Source organism: Boleophthalmus pectinirostris, unplaced genomic scaffold (genome assembly GCF_026225935.1).
Source record: "Boleophthalmus pectinirostris isolate CB_2022bp ecotype Guang Dong unplaced genomic scaffold, ASM2622593v1 HiC_scaffold_10, whole genome shotgun sequence".
In the NCBI taxonomy this organism is placed as follows: Eukaryota; Metazoa; Chordata; class Actinopteri; order Gobiiformes; family Gobiidae; genus Boleophthalmus; species Boleophthalmus pectinirostris.
Genome location: NW_026570971.1, coordinates 8,631,216 through 8,649,756, shown reverse-complemented (window position 1 = coordinate 8,649,756; position 18,541 = coordinate 8,631,216). Strand labels below are relative to the sequence as shown.

Genomic DNA, 18,541 nt, shown 5'->3' with positions numbered 1-18,541 from the left:
CTCATATGTAGGGAGATAGAACATATGAAGCCAATTTTAAAGGAACCGTAGTCTACACAAATTTTAAATTCCATGAACTTGACCTGAGCATGTTCATATCAATTATTATCACAATATTTATTATTCTAAATGACAAAAACATTGGACATAATGGCCAAGTTGTTTTGGTTTTCTAGATGACTATCCAATCGTAGAGCAGACTGAGCATCACATGAGTCTCAATGTTGAAATCCAGTTGGTTTAAACTAGCTGTAAAGTGCTGAAGTATCATATTTCAATGATAACATTGCAAGACTGATTTATTTATGTTAACATGCTGTTTTGGCAACATCAAAATGTTCCTATGTCCAACAGCACTCGTGCTTTTGTCTTTCTGCAGGTGGTTGGACTCGTCTCGTTCTCTGATGGAGCAGGATGTGAAGGAGAACGAGGTGCTCCTGTTGAGGTTCAAATACCACAGCTTCTTCGACCTCAACCCCAAGGTACTGTTCCTCCCATGTTCTCCTCTCATGTTCTCCTCCCATGTTCTCCTCTCAGGTCCTCCTCTCTGCATTCTACAAGTTCAGAGCTTTAAGACAAATAAAACCAACTAGCTCCTTAACAATACAGTAGGTGCTAGCAACTTAAGAGGCAATGATTACAGTGAAGGTGATTGATAGAAGTAAAATTTCTTGGATTTCCCCCCGAAAATATTATATACATGCCAATAATATATAGAAATATTTAGGTACAGTAGCAGCTAAGAGCTGTGTGGTACTAATGTCTGTAATTTAGTTGTTTTAAGTTGAAAAACTTTTTTTTGTTTGTTTCAGAAACAGACTGAGATTAGCCCCCAACAAGCTTCAAAATGTTTAATATGAATATTATATTCGTATACATTTGTGACCCTTTGCATGTCTTCTTCTCCAGTACGATGCCATCCGAGTGAACCAGCTGTACGAGCAGGCCAAGTGGGCCATTCTTCTGGAGGAGATCGAGTGCACGGAGGAGGAGATGATGATGTTTGCAGCTCTGCAGGTTGGTCCAGGAGCTCAGGGAGGAGGAGGAGATGAGGTTTGGAGCTCAGGGAGGAGGAGGAGGAGGAGGAGATGAGGTTTGCAGAAGGTTGGTCCAGGAGCTCAGGGTTTTACTGGAGCAGAAGTGCAGAGTCAGACTCTGTCAGGGTTTCCTGAGCCAGTGGGCACTGATCCCTCTCATCTTCTCCCTAATGAATTAGAATGGCTGCTGGCCACGAGGACGATTCTGCAGGAGAAGCACTTAAATAGTGTTGAACAAAGTGTGAGAAACATGATCATGTGCATCAGCGGTGGACAGAGAAGTGACAATCTGTACTCAAGTATAAGTCGCATGGCTAGAATTATAAGTACTGCTGCCACATTTGCACTTAAAGCTACATTATGTAACTTTCTGGAGGTGGCACATGATCTGCATGACTCAATTTAAATGCTTCATGCTGTGGAAGATTATAACCAAAGAAAAAACTTTTCTCTGGAAACAAGTAGGAGTCTCTGCTCCAGGCTAAATAAAAGTCAGGTTTGGTGAAGATGCAAGCCCGCTCAGAGGAAGGACACAGGTTTTTCTAGTTTTTACAGTCCAGTTAATGAAAAAAACGTGCTTTATTTTTTGGCATAAAGTTGAATACAGCATAAAAACAGCTTAAAAATTATAGCATGGAAATCATTAGGGGCTTGAACGATCATGCAATGGTCATTAAATGGACTTAATAACAGATTCTCCTTCCTGTAAACAACTAGAGTTGTTGAGTTTCAGAGTAGCTGGCTCCTTCCTTCAAGCCAATTATGTAAGTCAATGAGTTCCATGACCCTGTCAGAACTGAAGAAGCCTCTTGGACGAGTCACTGAACTTTTGCCCAGTTGACAGAATTCCGTTTTCCTGTATGTGACTCATTTTGCCACTGGAGAAGATGCTAGCCCCTCTCGCTGTCCTCCGAGGGGTGGTGACCCTTGCTATTTTTTCCCTCCATAAAGCCCTGGTGCCAAGACCTTGGGACGCCACCCTGTCCTCACCGCGGGGGTAATTATAGTCCAGGACCACCCACCCCACCCAGACACCCCCACAGAGACCCGCAGACACCCCCGTAGACCGGAGAGGAGCATTCCTACCTAGGCCGTCCTGACACTACGGTGGACGTGATGTGTGTAGAGTTACGCCGAAGTGTCTCCCGTTGCAGCGGACTTCACAGAGACGCTAATCCGAGCTGTTGCTACCTGTCTGTTAGCACGTTTGTCGCTGTTATGAGTCAGTGGGCAGGCTTAGTTAACAGGGCAGGGGTCGGGTTTCACTACGGGCTGCAGATTTAAACAGGATGTGAGTAAACGTGATGCGCTGTTTGGGAAGTCCGTGTTTTACAAATCTGCAAATGGATATATGGTACGGTGACTACGGTGGCTCCATAGAGTCCAAATGTCTGCTGGGAAAACGTGGACAGTAAATTGGTAGAAAATGGAAAACTATTTTTGCCTTTTTTTTGTTTCCTGGGCTATGATAATATGACTTTATTTAGATATAGTGGTCCCAGTTTTGAGCCCTGTGTCTTTGTAGATTTATCCAAAACCATTGATTTGTCCCAGTTTTACACGAGAAATGTCCAAAGTGTCCCTCTTTTTGACCAATTTTATACCTGCCAGTGATAAAGAGAAGGTTATATTGACTTTTTTTTTTAGGTAAAATACAGAACAGCTGCTTTAAAATGACCAAAACACAAAGAAAATGTGACTATACGGACTTGCATCGTGAAGCGCCTTCTGCGACGTCAAATGCGTCATAGTTGTAGCTGCCGCGTCATCGTTGTAGCTGCTTTAGATCGTTGTCACGTGGGACTGTGGCAGAAATACGCTGCAATTTGTTAAAAAAAAAAAAACGCCAAATCAATCTAAAAACCACTTCGGAGACACATGCAAGGCTCACACATCACTCTTAGAAGGTAGAAAGCTCTGAAAAGTTGATTTTGCATGAGATGGGCCCTTTAATTACACACTTTTTTATTTTATTATTACCAAGAATTCCTAACCTAAAGTGTCCCAGTTTTTTATTTTGAAAATCTGGTCACCCTATCTATGTATTAATCTGTAAATTGTTATTACATTTTGGATTTGTTTGCGAGTAGAAGGCTAAAGGAACAGAATAGTTGCTGTGACATGGGCCTAAAAGATAAATCCTGTATGACCATCTGTATAGAATAATAGGGATGACAGAATTACCGGTAATAGATTTTTCAATTGAGAGGCTCAAAAATAAATTGTAAATTGATGGACAGATTTGCAATAATATCTGATTTTAAAGGTACAGTATGCAAGAATGAGAACTTCACACATGAACATAGAGAAAATTCAAGTGAAAATTTACAACGTTTTTGACAGCTACAGTATGCAACTTTCTGGAGGTGGCCTGCATGATTCCATCTTAAAATAAACTTTTCCATGGAAGATTTACAACTATAACAACGATAACAAAAAGCAGTTTTTTATGGGCAATAAAAACAACCAAAATTACCAAAAAAAAAATCATGTTTTCCCAATGTATTTCGGACCAAAATCTTACTGCAGCTTTGAAACGAATCCATTCTCCTTCTGAAATAGAACTTGCTTTCAACATTCAACTAAATGGTGGTTAAGAGTTACAGGGACTAGGTAACATTTTACATTTTTACACCCCATTGTTTCATCCATATATACAACAATTTAAACAGAAACATAAATATAAATCTCCTAAAGGTTGTAGTAAAAATAAAAATAGAGAGCTAAAATTAGATGGAGACTAAGTAAAATAGTAATGATAATTTAATTTAAAATAAATACAATAATAATAATAATAATAATTTAAGTTAAAACGGGTATAAGTTTCAATTAAAAGCTAAATTAAAAAGATACGGTTTGGGTTTACTTTTAAAAATATGAACACTCGCAGTGGACCTCAGATCCTCAGGCAGACTGTTCCACAAACGGAGGTCGTAAAAAAGGTAAATCCTGGAATCCTGGAACCCTGGAAATCCTGGAAAAGTCATGGAAATTTGTGAATTCAGTGAAAGATTTGGAAAAGCCATGGCATTTTAGTATCTCTTTCACACAACTACAGCGTTCTGTGAAGTTCTCATTAGACTATTATGATTATTTCCGAACGTCTGCGCCTTTTGTTTAAAGACGACAGTAAATGCACTGACAGTATTTTGAATGTTAAAAAAACTAAAATAATAGTTTAATATATAATAATACCAAACCATAAGGTGAGTGGAAAGGGTTAACATTTCATATTTAGCCCTAAAAGTTTGATAAATTCTTCACATATAGGTGCCGTAAAGTCATGGAAAATTTACTTAAGTCTTGAAAAAGTTTTGAAATTTTGTCAGTGAAAAAGAGTGAAAATGTTGTTCCATTGTAAATAATCAGTATTTAACAATAATATTAAATGTAAACAGTGTTATGACTTCACACAAGTTAAAAAAATTGATATATAAACGTGTCTATTCTCTTCACGTTTGACTTTGACACATTTCGGCGGCTCCGGTGACGAGCTAAACGCCGTAAACCTAGAGCCGAGCCCTTTGTCCCACATTCTGTTAGCCTAGCCTCCCGTTAGCTTCCCGTTAGCCTCCCGTGACCGTCTGAATATCTCTATCCAGCCACTCCGACATATCTCATCCTGCGCGCAGCTGTTCATTCGCGTATCGCCGCCCGGGTGGGGGGTCGACATTATAAATACCATTTGTCAACAGGTCTTATTTAGTGTCTGACGCAGCGAGCAGGAAATACGCTAGGCCCTTACAGTAACGAACCCCGACGGATGATTCTCCTTTGTTAGCTCGACCGGCACATGTCGCTAGTAAAAAATGTTTATAGCTCGTTAGCGTCCTGAGAACATACGGTCCGCCTCGCAGCACATGTTTGTTTATCTGCGCGGATAATTGTCCAAAAAGGTGCACGTTGCTAATCCTAAACTTGTAAACGAATCACAAGAATTTTGGTATTTATTACGGTAATTATCACAGTCAAATGAGTTTTTATAAGTGGTGACACGGCACAATGAGCAGAAATATTAACTGAATAAAAATTTAGTTGGAATTTTGTTGACGAAGCGTAAGTTTTTTTGTTGATGTAGGGTTTTTTTTTGTGTTGTTTAGGGTTTAAGATTAGCTGACCATCTAAACGATAATATACAGGGTTCCCACGGTCATGGACTTCCTGGGAAAGTCATGGAAATTGAAAATGTCAAGTTATCATTAGGCTATTATGATTATTTCCGAACGTATGCGCCTTTTTTTTAAATAAGAGACGACAATAAATGCACTGACAGTATTTTGAATGTTAAAAACTATAAAACCAAACCATAAGGTGAGTGGAAAGGGTTCACATTTCATATTTAGCCCTAAAAGTCTGATCAATTCTACACATGTAAGTGCCGTAAAGTCATGGAAAATTCACTTTAGGTCATGGAAAAGTTTTGAAATTTTGTCAGTGAAAAAGAGTGGGAACCTTGAATATAAATAGACGGGAGATGATGTTTTTGTAATTAAGAATAAATCACCATTACAGTTGTTATCAGTAAAATATTTGATTTAAAACTGTTTACCTTGTATCTGGGAACATAGATAAGTCAGGTTTATAGATTTTAAAGCAGACCTCTTCTGCAAAATGGACTTTTTAGAGCGTTTAACCTTGTTATTGTTGTTTATTTTTATCATTTGGAGTGATTTGTACATGTTTGAGCAATCTTTAAACGCTTATTTTCAAAATGACATTGCTGATCAACTCCTGCTTTTACCGTCCCTGGTATATGCCCACTTTTCTGTACTAATTTTGTTGTTTAGGGTTTAAGATTAACTGGCCATCTAAATTATAATATAAATAAACGGGAGATGATGTTTTTGTAATTAAGAATAAATCACCATTACAATTGTTATCAGTAAAAGCTATATTTGATTTGAAACTGTTTACCTTGTATCTGGGAACATAGATAAGTCAAGTTTATAGATTTTAAAGCAGACCTCTTCTGCAAAATTGACTTTTTAGAGCATTTAACCTTGTTATAGTTTTTTCTTCTTATCATTTACACCCTCAATGTTGTATTTAGAGTGATTTGAACATGTTTGAGCAATCTTTAAACACTTAATTTCAAAATGACATTGCTGATCAACTCCTGCTTTTACCGTCCGTCTGTAATAACTTTGGTTGTTGTTTAGGGTTTAAGATTAGCTGGCCATCTAAATTATAATATAAATAAACGGGAGATGATGTTTTTGTAATTAAGAATAAATCACCATTACAGTTGTTATCAGTAAAAGCTATATTTGATTTAAAACGGTTTATTTGTACAGCTTTTAACCTTGTTATAGTTGTTTTTATTTAACCTCTCAAAGTTGTATTTGGAGTGATTCGTGCATATTTGAGCAATCTGTAATCACTTACCGGCCATGTTTACATGTTTTTTCATTCCGAATTAATTGTTCGGAATTAAATAGTTCGGAATTAAAATATTCTCCTTTGAGCTTACATGGAAATAATAATTACGAATTGAGGTTTAAATGGAAAAGCACGTTAAATCGCCTTTATTTAATTCCACTCAACGTCTGGGGAGAGGAATAAATTAATTTGGATTTAAAATAAAAATAAACCTCCCACTTACTTCAGAATTAATTCCTATTGAAAATTATTATTCGGAATTAAATTTAAGTGTTTACATGGTCTTTTTAAAGCAATTTTTTTTTCAAATTCAGATTGTAATTATTTTTATTCAGAATTAAATAATTTTTATTCGGAATTAAAGCTCTCATGTAAAAACAATATGGCAATTTTTAAAAGGCCATATTGCCTATCAACTCCCACTTTTACCGTCCTTTTCTGTACTAACTTCATTCTCCAATTTCACTTTCTCAATCAGTGATACACGTAGGATTCGGCAAAGTCGCATCATTTTGTTTGGTACAAATAAAAGCGTGATTTGCTGTGATGACGTTTACGGTGACGTCAGCCTGTTTTCTGATGTGGTCATTTTTGTGAAACTGGACCCTCCTTCTCATTTTTTAGGCTTTATATACGATTTTGTTTCTTCCGTGCATTTTGATGATTTGAGTCACAAAGCAACCGACATCTTGAAATGCATTCAGACAGTCCACCCCAAAAATGACCTAATTTTTAACCACTCCCGAAAATGTCATCTGCGTCCTTCTCTCGCTGTGGTCGCTAACACAATAACAAAAACAAAAACAAAGCAACGCTGACGTAATCCAAGAGTAATAACTTTTCACCAAGACACAGTTTCGCAACAGTTTATTTGAATTCTGTGCGTGTGGTTAATGTTTCTCTCTTTGTCATTGCAGTACCACATCAACAAGCTGTCCATCATGTCCTCGGACAACCACCTGAACAACAGCGAGAAGGAGGTGGACGAAGTGGACGCCGCGCTGTCCGACCTGGAGATCACACTAGAGGGAGGGAAGACGTCCAACACACTGGTACGACCCCAAGATACTCACGTTCTACAGGGTTTCAAGTAGATTATTACAGTTTGTATAGCTGTGGCTCTCAAACTTCTCACACCACGTACCACCAAAGAAAAAATCTGGCTTTCGGAGTTCCACCAGGTCTATAAAAGGTCGATTCCAGGTCTAATTCAGGGCTAAACCATGTCTAAAAGTGGACTATAAGGCTACGTTCACACTGCAGCCTGAAGTGACCCAAATCCGATTTTTTTGGCCTCCTATGTGACCTGTATCTGATCTTTTAATGACAGTCTGAACGACACAGATCCGATTTTTTCAAATGCGACCCAGGACACTTGGATATGTGCTCCTAAAACCGATACATATCTGATCTTTTGACATGTGACTTCAGTCTGAACGGTCAAAGCGCATTCATCCCACCTACACGTTATCAACAAGCCACAAACGTCACTATTCTGCGCTGAAGTAGGCGAAAATTGTTAATGAACTCCGTGTCACTGAAGTGAAGCACATCACCACTCACCACTCTTGGCTACGTCTCCACATCCACACGTTCCTTTCAACGGACGTCGCTGCCGCTGCCCCACAAAACACCACGACCAAAAACCTCGTCCTTCTCCTTCTCAATCTCCTCCTTAAAACAAGTAAGTTGTTCATGTTCTGGCTCCGGTACGAGAGGAACTTTAAAATCTCCAGGTGCTCAATGCTCGCGTCCATGTTTGGACAACTTCCGTAAACACAGAGACGCTCGCTGCAGTTGACGTCATCGTGTCTCCAGTGCACATGCGGGACACTTTTGGGCCGTTCAATGTTCACACTGGAGTCACATACAAGTCACATTTAATTGGAAATGTGAACGACCTCGCAAAAACATCGGATTTCACCAAAAAAATCCAAACTGAGCATTAAACCATGCAGTCTGAAAGAAGTCTAAGTTCCACTGTAGCTCTAAACAAGAATGTATCCAAACAAGGAGAAAAAGGTGGATAAAATTAACTCTAAACTAAACCCACAAACAGAAGCGTTGTTAAGAACCACCTGATGAAGCTCACGTACCACACAGAAACACTGCACTAGTGTTTGTCAGAGCTAAAGTTGGTTGTCCGTGATGAATATAATGATTTCTGGCTGTGAGGAAAACCATTTCACAGTGATAGCATTAGAACAGAATGAACTTAGAATGGGAACATTGTAAACCATGTACCGTAATTTCCAGACTATTGAGCACACCTGAATATAAGCCGCATCGACTAAAAAAGAAAAAGAAAGTTACATATATAGGCCGTGCTTGTAAGCTCTTGTAAACTACAGGTCTCCACATTGTAACTTGAGATATTTACCGTATTTTCCGGGTTATTGGGTGCGCTCTTAAGCCTCTAACCCCATAAAAAAACGACAAGCCCCACAATCCAGAGCGCCCTATACACGAATCCGCTCAGGTGTCCCAGCACGAATTCAGTAAACTACAAAACCGCACCAATCGCAGCGCACGCAAACACACACGGACCAGAGAGCGACTGCACAGTGAAAAACACCCAGAGACACACTCATCACGCCACACCGACGAGGAACGGAACGGAGGAACGAACCGAAAAAGCGAGTGCAATGTTCCACTTCTAGACACGACTGAACAACTGAGTCACTGCGAACACGCCGACAATCCAGCGGTCCCAGACAGCACCCTCCTTACACGCCACAACTGAACAAAGCCCAGAGTCACCGTGAACACGACAAACAAAGTCCCACTGACCCGTCCAACTGTTTTTTTCATTTTTTGTTTTTTTTTTACTCGGAAAATAGACCATTCTATGACAGTGCGCCTAGTGCTTCAAATATGGTACACAGCAAGATGGGATACTTTTTCCAAACAGTGCCTGTAACACGGCAGTAAAACAACAGTACTACGATTACATCACTCTATTGCGCATGTCTCCTGCAGAAAGAGCCGCTGTCCTGTCTGGTATCATGTCAGTGTCTTGTAGGATTTCAGCAGATTTCAGGCTCTTCCGGGGTTGGGGCTAGTTGTATCGATCAGGTATGAGTGGATGTCCGGCTACTGAAGTTTGAGACGTTTCTTTTACGCACCCACCTGCATTTAACGTATACTGGTCATTAAGACGTATCCCACTCACGCATGTTCATTTGGCATCATAACTTATTTTATCACACGGCGATAAACTGTGTTGACAACATTTCTACACAAATACATCCGTCCATATTCGCTGCATCGTTGTTTAAGTCACAGAGTTCAAAGTCTGAGAAAAAAAAGTAGGGGCTTACAGGGTTCCCACGGTCATGGAAATCCTGTAAAAATCATGGAATTTTAGTATTTCTTTCACACAACTGCAACGTTCTGTTAAGTTACCATTAGGCTATCATGATTATTTCCGAATATTTGCGCCTTTTGTTTAGAAGAGACAACAATAAATGCACTGACAGTATTTTGAATGTTAAAAAACTATTATCCCAAACCATGAGGTGAGTGGAAATGGTTAACATTTTATATTTAGCCCTAAAAATATGCTCAATTTTACACATGCAGGTGTTGTAAAGTCATGTAAAATTCACTTTAGGTCATGAAAAAGTCGTGGAAAAGTTTTGAAACTTAGAAAAATAGTGGGAACCCTGGTCTTATAGTTTGGAAATTACGGTAAAATAATTTGCCTTTACCTAGTATGAAGACTGTAAATAGTATCTTCAGTGTTTCCAGTATTTTCTTGGTAATAACATACATTTTCCCTATACCATAATTGTCAGTTGTTACACTCTAGTCTCTCTGTTAAACGCAACCTTTGACTGAAAATGGACTTGAGAGCCAAGACTAAAAAAGTTCAACAAGGCCTCTTTCTCTCTCAAAAATGCATCGTTCCACTCTTGAACACTCCACTTGAAGAATAAAAACATTACGCCTCACCATTCTGGAGTAAAGTGGTGTTTTGAGTCTTGTTCTGTACCATGTTTGGTTTTGGACCGTGCTGACCTGGCCTGCACTTAGTTTTTACTGCAGTGGAAATGAGGCTTAGGATGATTCAGCCTTTACCGCCATGTCATCTGTCACTGACTTATTTTGGCTTTCTCTTCCCTCAGGGTGACATCACGGCTATTCCCGAACTCGCCGACTATGTCAAGGTCTTCAAGTAAGTCCCCTGTCGTACGAGGAGGTCCGCTATCTCGTGCGCTGGCCTTTTTTTTTTTTTTTCAGAACGTAAGCAAATGGGAAGGTGAAGGTTAGACCGGTCCCAGATTTGTCAGGGAGAGACCAGAAGCAGCATTTTATGTCCAGTTCAAAGGCGCACGTCTGGTTTGTTTCATTATAATGAGACTTGGGGGCTTGCCAGAAAACCATGTGTAAGCAGACGTTAAGTTTGCAGCTCTGTGGACTTATCGCAGTTGCAAAAGAGATACTGTGACTTTGAACCATGACAAACTTTTGGATTGGCCCTTCTTTATCCGAGGTCGGCTCCAGCCAGTGTTAGCGACCGGTTTAACGCTGTCATCGCCTCTTTTGTACCCGGTGCACACAGCGTTGCTTATTTGTACTGATTATTATGAACATGTAATCACAAAACTTTGCCATAAGAAAGCGTAGTTTTTAATTTAAGGTGACCAGGCGTCGCTTTTTACCGGGGACAGTCCCAGTTTTGAGGTCTGTGTCCTTTTGGTCCAAGCAGATTTATCCAAAACCACTGATTTGTCCCAGTTTTACTCAAGAAATATCCAAGGTGTGTTTATCAAAATATTTTTATTGCTTTCAAAACATCAAATATATACATTTATACATGCTACTGGCAGGTAACTAACTCACAAATGTCAGTTCTGCAGAGCTGGAAAAAAAGAAGTCCAAGTTGCGAGTTCCACTTCTAAAAGATCCACAGATCCACTTGTAAAATGGCACAAGAAATAATAGATGGAAGAGAAAAAAAAAACAAAAACAAATCCCCCCCAAGAAAAAACAAAGAAAAAAGAAAAAGACAAGACAAAAAACATGTAAAACAACCCAAATCCAAACTAGTATATCTATGCCAGGTGCTGTATTAATTCACATATTCTTTTCTTATTCTTTTTAAAGAGCTGAATAAAACTGCAGGTGTCCCTATTTTTGACAAATTTGATCCCTGCCAACAGTAAATAGAGGCATAAATTGTCATTTGTTTAGGTAAAATACAGAAAAGTTGCTTAAAAATGGCCAAAATTCCAAGAAAATGTGACTATACTGGCTCATGTTAGTCATGAAAGTGCAGAACAATTCTCCTTAATAATTACGCACTCGTTTCACAATTTTATTATTACCAACCGGGTGTGTCTAAGTTTTTTTTTATTTTGGAAGTCTGGTCACTCTACTTTAATCTCTATTTTAGCAAGAATGTCTTATTAGAATCTATTCAGTCACTTGTTAACAACACGTCGGAGCCTTTCATGAGTGATTACGTTGTTTTTCCATGTACAACACAACAGTTTGTATTAAAGTGGACAAGTTTAACTCCTGCTCAAATAATTTACATCCCAACTCCGGAACTCGCCACCCTCTGAGATCAGAGGAGTCGGCTCTCTGGAATTGTTCAGAATTAAACATAAGATGCAGTTTTATAAATTAGCGTTCAGCTCATTTAAATGATGCAAACTTATTGGCACTAAATGGGCTCTTGTTAATCTTGTTCCTCTACTCTAATTAATTGTTTTCTGTAATTGACTGTATATTATTTTATTGTTCTGATATTGTAATTCTGTTTTTATTATGCCTCAGGAAAGCACCTTGAGTTTCTACCAAGCACCAAAGGCAATTTATAAAACAATACTTGTAGTTGTTGTAGTAGCTGTAGTTGTTTTTGTAGTTGTAGTAGTTGTTGTAGTAGATGTTGTTGTTGTTGTAGTTGTTATAGTAGTTATTATAGTAGTAGTTGTTGTTGTTGTTGTTGTAGTAGTAGTTGTTGTAGTCATAGTTGTTGTTGTAGTAGTCATTGTAGTAGTAGTAGTAGTCATTGTAGTTGGTGTAGTTGTTGTAGTCGTTGTTGTAGTAGCTGTAGTTGTTTTGTAGTAGTTGTAGTAGATGTTGTTGTTGTTGTAGTTGTTATAGTAGTTATTATAGTAGAAGTTGTTGTTTGTAGTAGTAGTAGTAGTAGTGTTGTTGTTTGTAGTCATAGTTGTTGTTGTTGTAGTCATTGTAGTAGTAGTAGTAGTCATTGTAATTGGTGTAGTTGTTGTAGTCGTTGTTGTAGTAGCTGTAGTTTGTTTTGTAGTTGTAGTAGATGTTGTTGTTGTTGTAGTTGTTATAGTAGTTATTATAGTAGTAGTTGTTGTTTGTAGTAGTAGTAGTAGTTGTTGTTGTTGTAGTCATAGTTGTTGTTGTAGTAGTCATTGTAGTAGTAGTAGTAGTCATTGTAATTGGTGTAGTTGTTGTAGTCGTTGTTGTAGTAGTCATTATCATTGTAGTAGTAGTTGTAATAGAAGTTGTACTTGTAGTTGTAGTATTAGTTGTAGCAGTTGTGGTAATAGTTGTTGTCGTTGTAGTAGTCATTGTAGTTGTAGTAGTAGTAGTAGTAGTTGTTGCAGTAGTGGTAGTCGTTGTCGTAGTTGTTGTTGTAGTAGCAGTCACAGTAGCTGTTGTTTTTGTAGTAGTTTTTGTAGTAGTAGTTGTAGTTGTTATAGTAGTAGTAGTTGTTGTAGTTGTAATAGTAGTAGTAGTTGTAGTTGTTATAGTAGTAGTAGTTGTTGTAGTTGTAATAGTAGTAGTAGTTGTAGTTGTTGTAGTCATAATTGTTGTTGTAGTAGTCATTGTAGTTGGTGTAGTTGTTGTAGTCGTTGTTGTAGTAGTTGTAATAGAAGTTGTACTAGTAGTTGTTGTAGTTGTAGTATTAGTAGCAGTAGTTGTTGTTGTGGTAATAGTTGTAGTCGTCGTAGTAGTCGTTGTAGTTGTAGTAGTTGTAATAGTAGTAGTTGTTGTTGCAGTAGTAGTAACAGTCACAGTAGCTGTTGTTGTTGTTATAGTAGTAGTTGTTGTAGTAGTAGTAGTAGTAGTAGTTGTTGTAGTTGTAGTTATAGTAGTCATTATAGTAGTTGTTGTAGTAGTGTGTAGTAGTAGTAGTAGTAGTAGTAGTAGTAACAGTAGCAGTCGCAGTAGCTGTTGTTGTTGTTAGTAGTAGTAGTAGTTGTAGTAGTAGTAGTAGTAGTAGTAGTAGTAGTAGTAGTAAGTAGTTGTTGTTGCAGTAGTTAGTAAGTAGTTAGTAGTCGTGTAGTAGTCGTAGTGTTAGTAGTAGTAGTAGTAGTAGTAGTAGTAGTAGTAGTAGTAGTAGTAGTAGTAGTAGTAGTAGTAGTAGTATGTGGGCATCCAGTATGAAAATGGCAGTGACACGACCTTATTGCTGAGCGTCCGGCCTCTGCCAAACCCGAGCTGTGGGCCTGAATCAACTTGAACCTCCAACAACCACTTTCCTGATCGTCTCTTTATTTCCCGTAAAACTCACAGTCAGAACTCTGCCCCACATTCCCCGACTTCAAGTGGCTCCAGCAAAACAATACGGCCTCGCTTCGTCCACTTGTGTCTAATTTATGACCCCGCTTGACCCGATCCCGCTCCATCCTCACCTTATCGTCTTTAGTGTTACCTTCCTATGACATCCTGTAAGCGAACATGTGTGTCCTGTGCTCCTGTGCAGACCCAAGAAGCTGACCCTGAAGGGCTACAAGCAGTACTGGTGCACGTTCAAGGACATCACCATCTCCTGCTACAAGAGCAAAGAGGAGGCCCACGGCACGCCCGCCCTCCAGATGAATCTCAGAGGTACACGCTGTCCATATTGGGTATCATCTGGGATTTTTACCAGTAAAAATAGTCAAATTCTGAAGATAGTATTGCGTTATTTTTTTTCTTGAGAATGATTTTTGGCTGCTCCTCCACCTCTGCCTGTAACCAAAGGCAGTGAGTCAGGAGAGCGGCATGAAAGGTTAAGCGGTAACATCGCTGTGCGCAGGTTGTGAGGTGACACCAGACGTGAACATCTCCGGGCAGAAATTCAACATCAAGCTGCTGATTCCTGTGGCTGACGGCATGAACGAGATCTGGCTCCGGTGTGACACGGTGAGAAATAGCTCGTTTAAAATAGCCCAGTTCGTTATGGAAGGTGCAGGGTCAATCAAACACGCAAAGTGAACAAGTGACTCCTCGTCCTACTTCTTTAAAGTCCTTGACAAAAACAAACTGTGTAATTACTTTTACACAGATAAATAATGTTTAGCTTAAAAAGTCACCATTTTATAAAAAAGTGAGATTTTGACTATAGTGGTTTTCCCTTCTCATTTACATCAGGCATGTCTGTGTAATCTTTATTCTCTTGCATTCAAGACGTGGTTGCTTGGAAATCTGACTGCAGAAATGCTCAGATTTTGTTCTATGGAAACTGAACAGGAGACCTCCAGACCTTTATCTGTGATGTAACAATCCCAGGAAAATCAAAATCATGTGTTATTTGAGTGCTTTCAGGGAATGGATTTAACAATATATGTCTTCTTTATGGTCCCATATTTTGTGTTCTCCAGGCAAAATATAAGGTCTTAAAATAATATGGAAGTATAAACAGGGCAATGATGCACTGTAATCATATAAATGTAAGTGATCAGGATAAACTGTATTAATCATAATCGTCCCTGCTGCAGGAGAAGCAGTACGCTCACTGGATGGCTGCGTGCCGTCTGGCCTCTAAAGGGAAGACCATGGCCGACAGCTCGTACAACCTGGAGGTGCAGAACATCCTGTCCTTCCTCAAGATGCAACACATGAACCCCGACCCCCAGTTCATCGAGCCCATCTCCACAGACATCAACCCCGAGTGCCTCGTGTCCCCACGCTACCTCAAGAAGTACAAGAACAAGCAGGTAACACCAACCACCAGTCTGCACTCATCTGATCTAAACACGAGAGTCTTTTCCCCAACAAGTACAAGGAGGTAACACCTACACTGAGTGTGTACTGAGTTCAACATGAGAGTCTTTTAATCAAAAAATACAAGAACAAGGAGGTAACACCAACCCTCAGTCTGTACTGATCTGTTCTAAAGCTCTGCAGCAGTGCAGTGTTTCTATCTATAATGAATGTGGCACATTTTATTGGGTTTGGGGAAAGTTTGTTTGCTTTTATGAAGGAACATGATATTCAATATTCAGTGTTTCATTGTAGATTTAATCTGAAAAATGCAGTTACAAATGGGTACAATGTCCCTGTACACAAAGGCAGTCTGAGCTGTGGAGACCGACGATCTAATGCTAATATTTGCAAATGTGCTTTTGACCTTGGCCCGGCACAGGCCGACTCTGCTGTTACAGTGACTTCACTGAAGTAAACCAGTCTTTGTGCCTGGGCGGTTCAGTCTGAGTTATGTTCTATAATGAGTCTGTGTGTTATGAATGTACCTCCAGTCTGTGTTTCACCAGTGGACTGAGTTTCAATGGAGAGTTTCACCTTTGTTCTCTTTATTCTATAAACAGCATTCACAATGATCCTTATTCTTGGATCCTTTCTGTGCTAAACGTAGCCGGTGTTTGCACACTGCTGTCCACATGTTTTCAGCGGTTGCTAATGTTGTGTATGTAACTGGGCAGAGTGACTTGTGGCGGCTCCTCTTGGCATGAGGGCACCAGGGCTGTACCAGGCTGGAACACAGCCTCCCTCTCCTCTCTCCTCTCCCACTCACGTTCACATACTGCCTGTACAAACCTTTGCATTTATGAAACAAAGAAAAACACATGTATTTGTTTAACATTTTTCCTGCCTGAACAGTACAGGCATATTGTTAAAAAGAAATGATACCCGTGCTAGATTTGTGATATTAAACTGGTTTAAAAATCTATAAATATAACTCGAAACTCCAAAATTCTTGAGTAAAACCATGTGGGGCTGAGCTGAATGTTGACACTCCAGTCAAACCCTCCCCCTCTCCCCTTCTCCCCCCCTCCCCCTTTCCCCTTTTCCCCTTCTGCCCCTCTCCCGCCCTCACAGCCACGTCCCTGCCCCGGCGTGACTTCATACACCCACACGACGCTCTGTCCCGTTAGCTTTAGCACTGGCCAGCTCCTAGTTTACGCCGAGCGGATTTACACGCGAGCTGTGTGTACTCTGCACCAGCTGAGCACATACCCCGCTGTCAGAGAGGCCGGGGAGGAGACCGGGGAGGAGGGAGAGGAAGGAGGGAAGAGGGAAGAGGGAAGAGGGGGAGAGTTGACGTCCCAAAACTCCCTCACCTCTGCTCTGCTTTTGTTGAAGTTGTAGTAGGCCTGTGGAATGTTACTGGGATGTACAGTCACTGCTGCTTGTTCATGAGTCAGAAATAGCATGTTAGCGTCAGGGTCGGCCATATTTAGACTGTTACCGAGCGCGCTGACCACATCTGATACTACGCAGAGAACACAGGGTTGGCTTAAGGCTGATTATTTTTTGGAGCAGGTCTTAAAAACACGAGAATTAGTTCGTTTTAAACAGTTTGCAGTGCTCCAAAGTTACTCCTCGCTTACTTTATCCATTCGGAGCGTTATAATTATTCACCGCGACGAGTTTATAAGCACGTTCCACGACCTCCAGACACCAGTGCGTAGTTTTAGCGTCACTGTAATGCTAACAGCGCACTTCCTGATTGTGTAAATGCCTTCTAATGAGGTGCAGACAGTACAGTGACTTATTCCACGCTTATTTTGACCTCAAGAGTTGCAAATACATGGGGAAACAGGGCAAAAGGAAGCGCTGAGTCACAGTCACACATGGCCAGACGTACTTGTCATTATGAGTTGGCCAAATTGTGATTCAGTGTGTTTTGCAAAGTGCTTTTTAAGTTTTTTTACTATTGTAGGTGAGAATGTTTCAGGTCATTTAAAGCAGTGTTTTAAAAGTCACAAACCTTCGTGACCAAAGTCCATAAACACTATTCATAAATCACAAAATAAAAGTGGATTTGACCATTATTGAACATTAATGAGTGATCGTGTTTCTAATTAAGTTTTAAACGATGAAAAACAGTCATTGAAGCAGCAATAAAAGGATCCTTAAGTCGCCTATTTGGACATTAAATGTAGCCCATTTCTTTTTCTTTTCAACATTCAATTGAACCAGCAATATTGGAACAAAATGGGCAATAAAATAATTACAAAAAGATTAGAAATTATACAAAACATGTCCTAATGTTTCAACATTGATGATGATAATGAGATAAATGGCCCTGACTGTGTTTTTTTAGTGCAGGAGGAGACGCAGCAGCAGATCAGGTGCAGCATTCAATCTATTTCTGACCTTTGTCTTCATTTTGTGAGCACAGAAAATCCAAATTCACACATATGTATTAGTGAAAGGAATAAGCATAGAAATACTGTCCCTACTGAGGACAGGATATTCTGATGAAATGCTGATCCAGAATGACAGTAACACATCTGCTGACTCACTCGCTCTGTCATGTGTCAAAACTGTATTTTGCAAACCTACATACAGATCGTGACAAGGCGACTCAGAAAAAATCTCATGCGACCCGCTTGAGGGTCACGACCCAGTCTTTGGGAAACAGTGATCTAGCGGACTGCCCAGGCACAGTCAGTAATGCCAAATAGTATTCATGTTTGGAATTGTGGATGCAGTACCACATATTTTCACATTTTTTTATGCTTTATCAGTAACTGCAAGAATTAATCATACAGTATTTCTATTGAAACAGCTACAAATTTTGGACAATTATTCATTTTGAGAGATTAAAATTTAGGAAAATATAGCACATATCAGTTGTAAGGTTAGAAAATGGTTCATAAACACTGTAAGTATCTTCAAATTTGAACAGTGATTTTCATGTTTGTGGTGTTTCTGTAAGTTTTTGGATAAAAAAAAAAAAGTTACATTCTAAGAGGCAGTTTTATTTTTTATATTTTACATATACAAGGCCATGATTCGAACAACAGTCCAACAATTCAGTTAAACCTGCTTGTTGCCATAGATCCATCTTTGTGTAATTTGAACTACAGTGTTCCACAGTATGGCTTTAAAGCAGACCTACGTGAAATTCGACTTTTCAGAACTTTTAACCATGTCATAGTTGTTTCCCTGCTTGATTTGTTCACACA

The 18,541-nt window shown here is 39.5% G+C and overlaps 1 protein-coding gene across 2 annotated transcripts in view; it reads left to right on the top strand.

Annotated features, from left to right (window-relative positions):
* Nucleotides 1–18,541, top strand: part of fermt2 (FERM domain containing kindlin 2) — a 153,426-nt gene that overhangs the window by 119,755 nt on the left and 15,130 nt on the right. For both annotated transcript variants that reach the window (XM_020920599.2, XM_020920598.2), the window contains exons 6-12: nt 380–482; nt 910–1,017; nt 7,334–7,468; nt 10,544–10,593; nt 14,110–14,234; nt 14,425–14,531; nt 15,107–15,325. In XM_020920599.2, the coding sequence (XP_020776258.1) occupies nt 380–482; nt 910–1,017; nt 7,334–7,468; nt 10,544–10,593; nt 14,110–14,234; nt 14,425–14,531; nt 15,107–15,325 (847 nt within the window). The remainder of the gene's footprint in view (nt 1–379; nt 483–909; nt 1,018–7,333; nt 7,469–10,543; nt 10,594–14,109; nt 14,235–14,424; nt 14,532–15,106; nt 15,326–18,541) is intronic.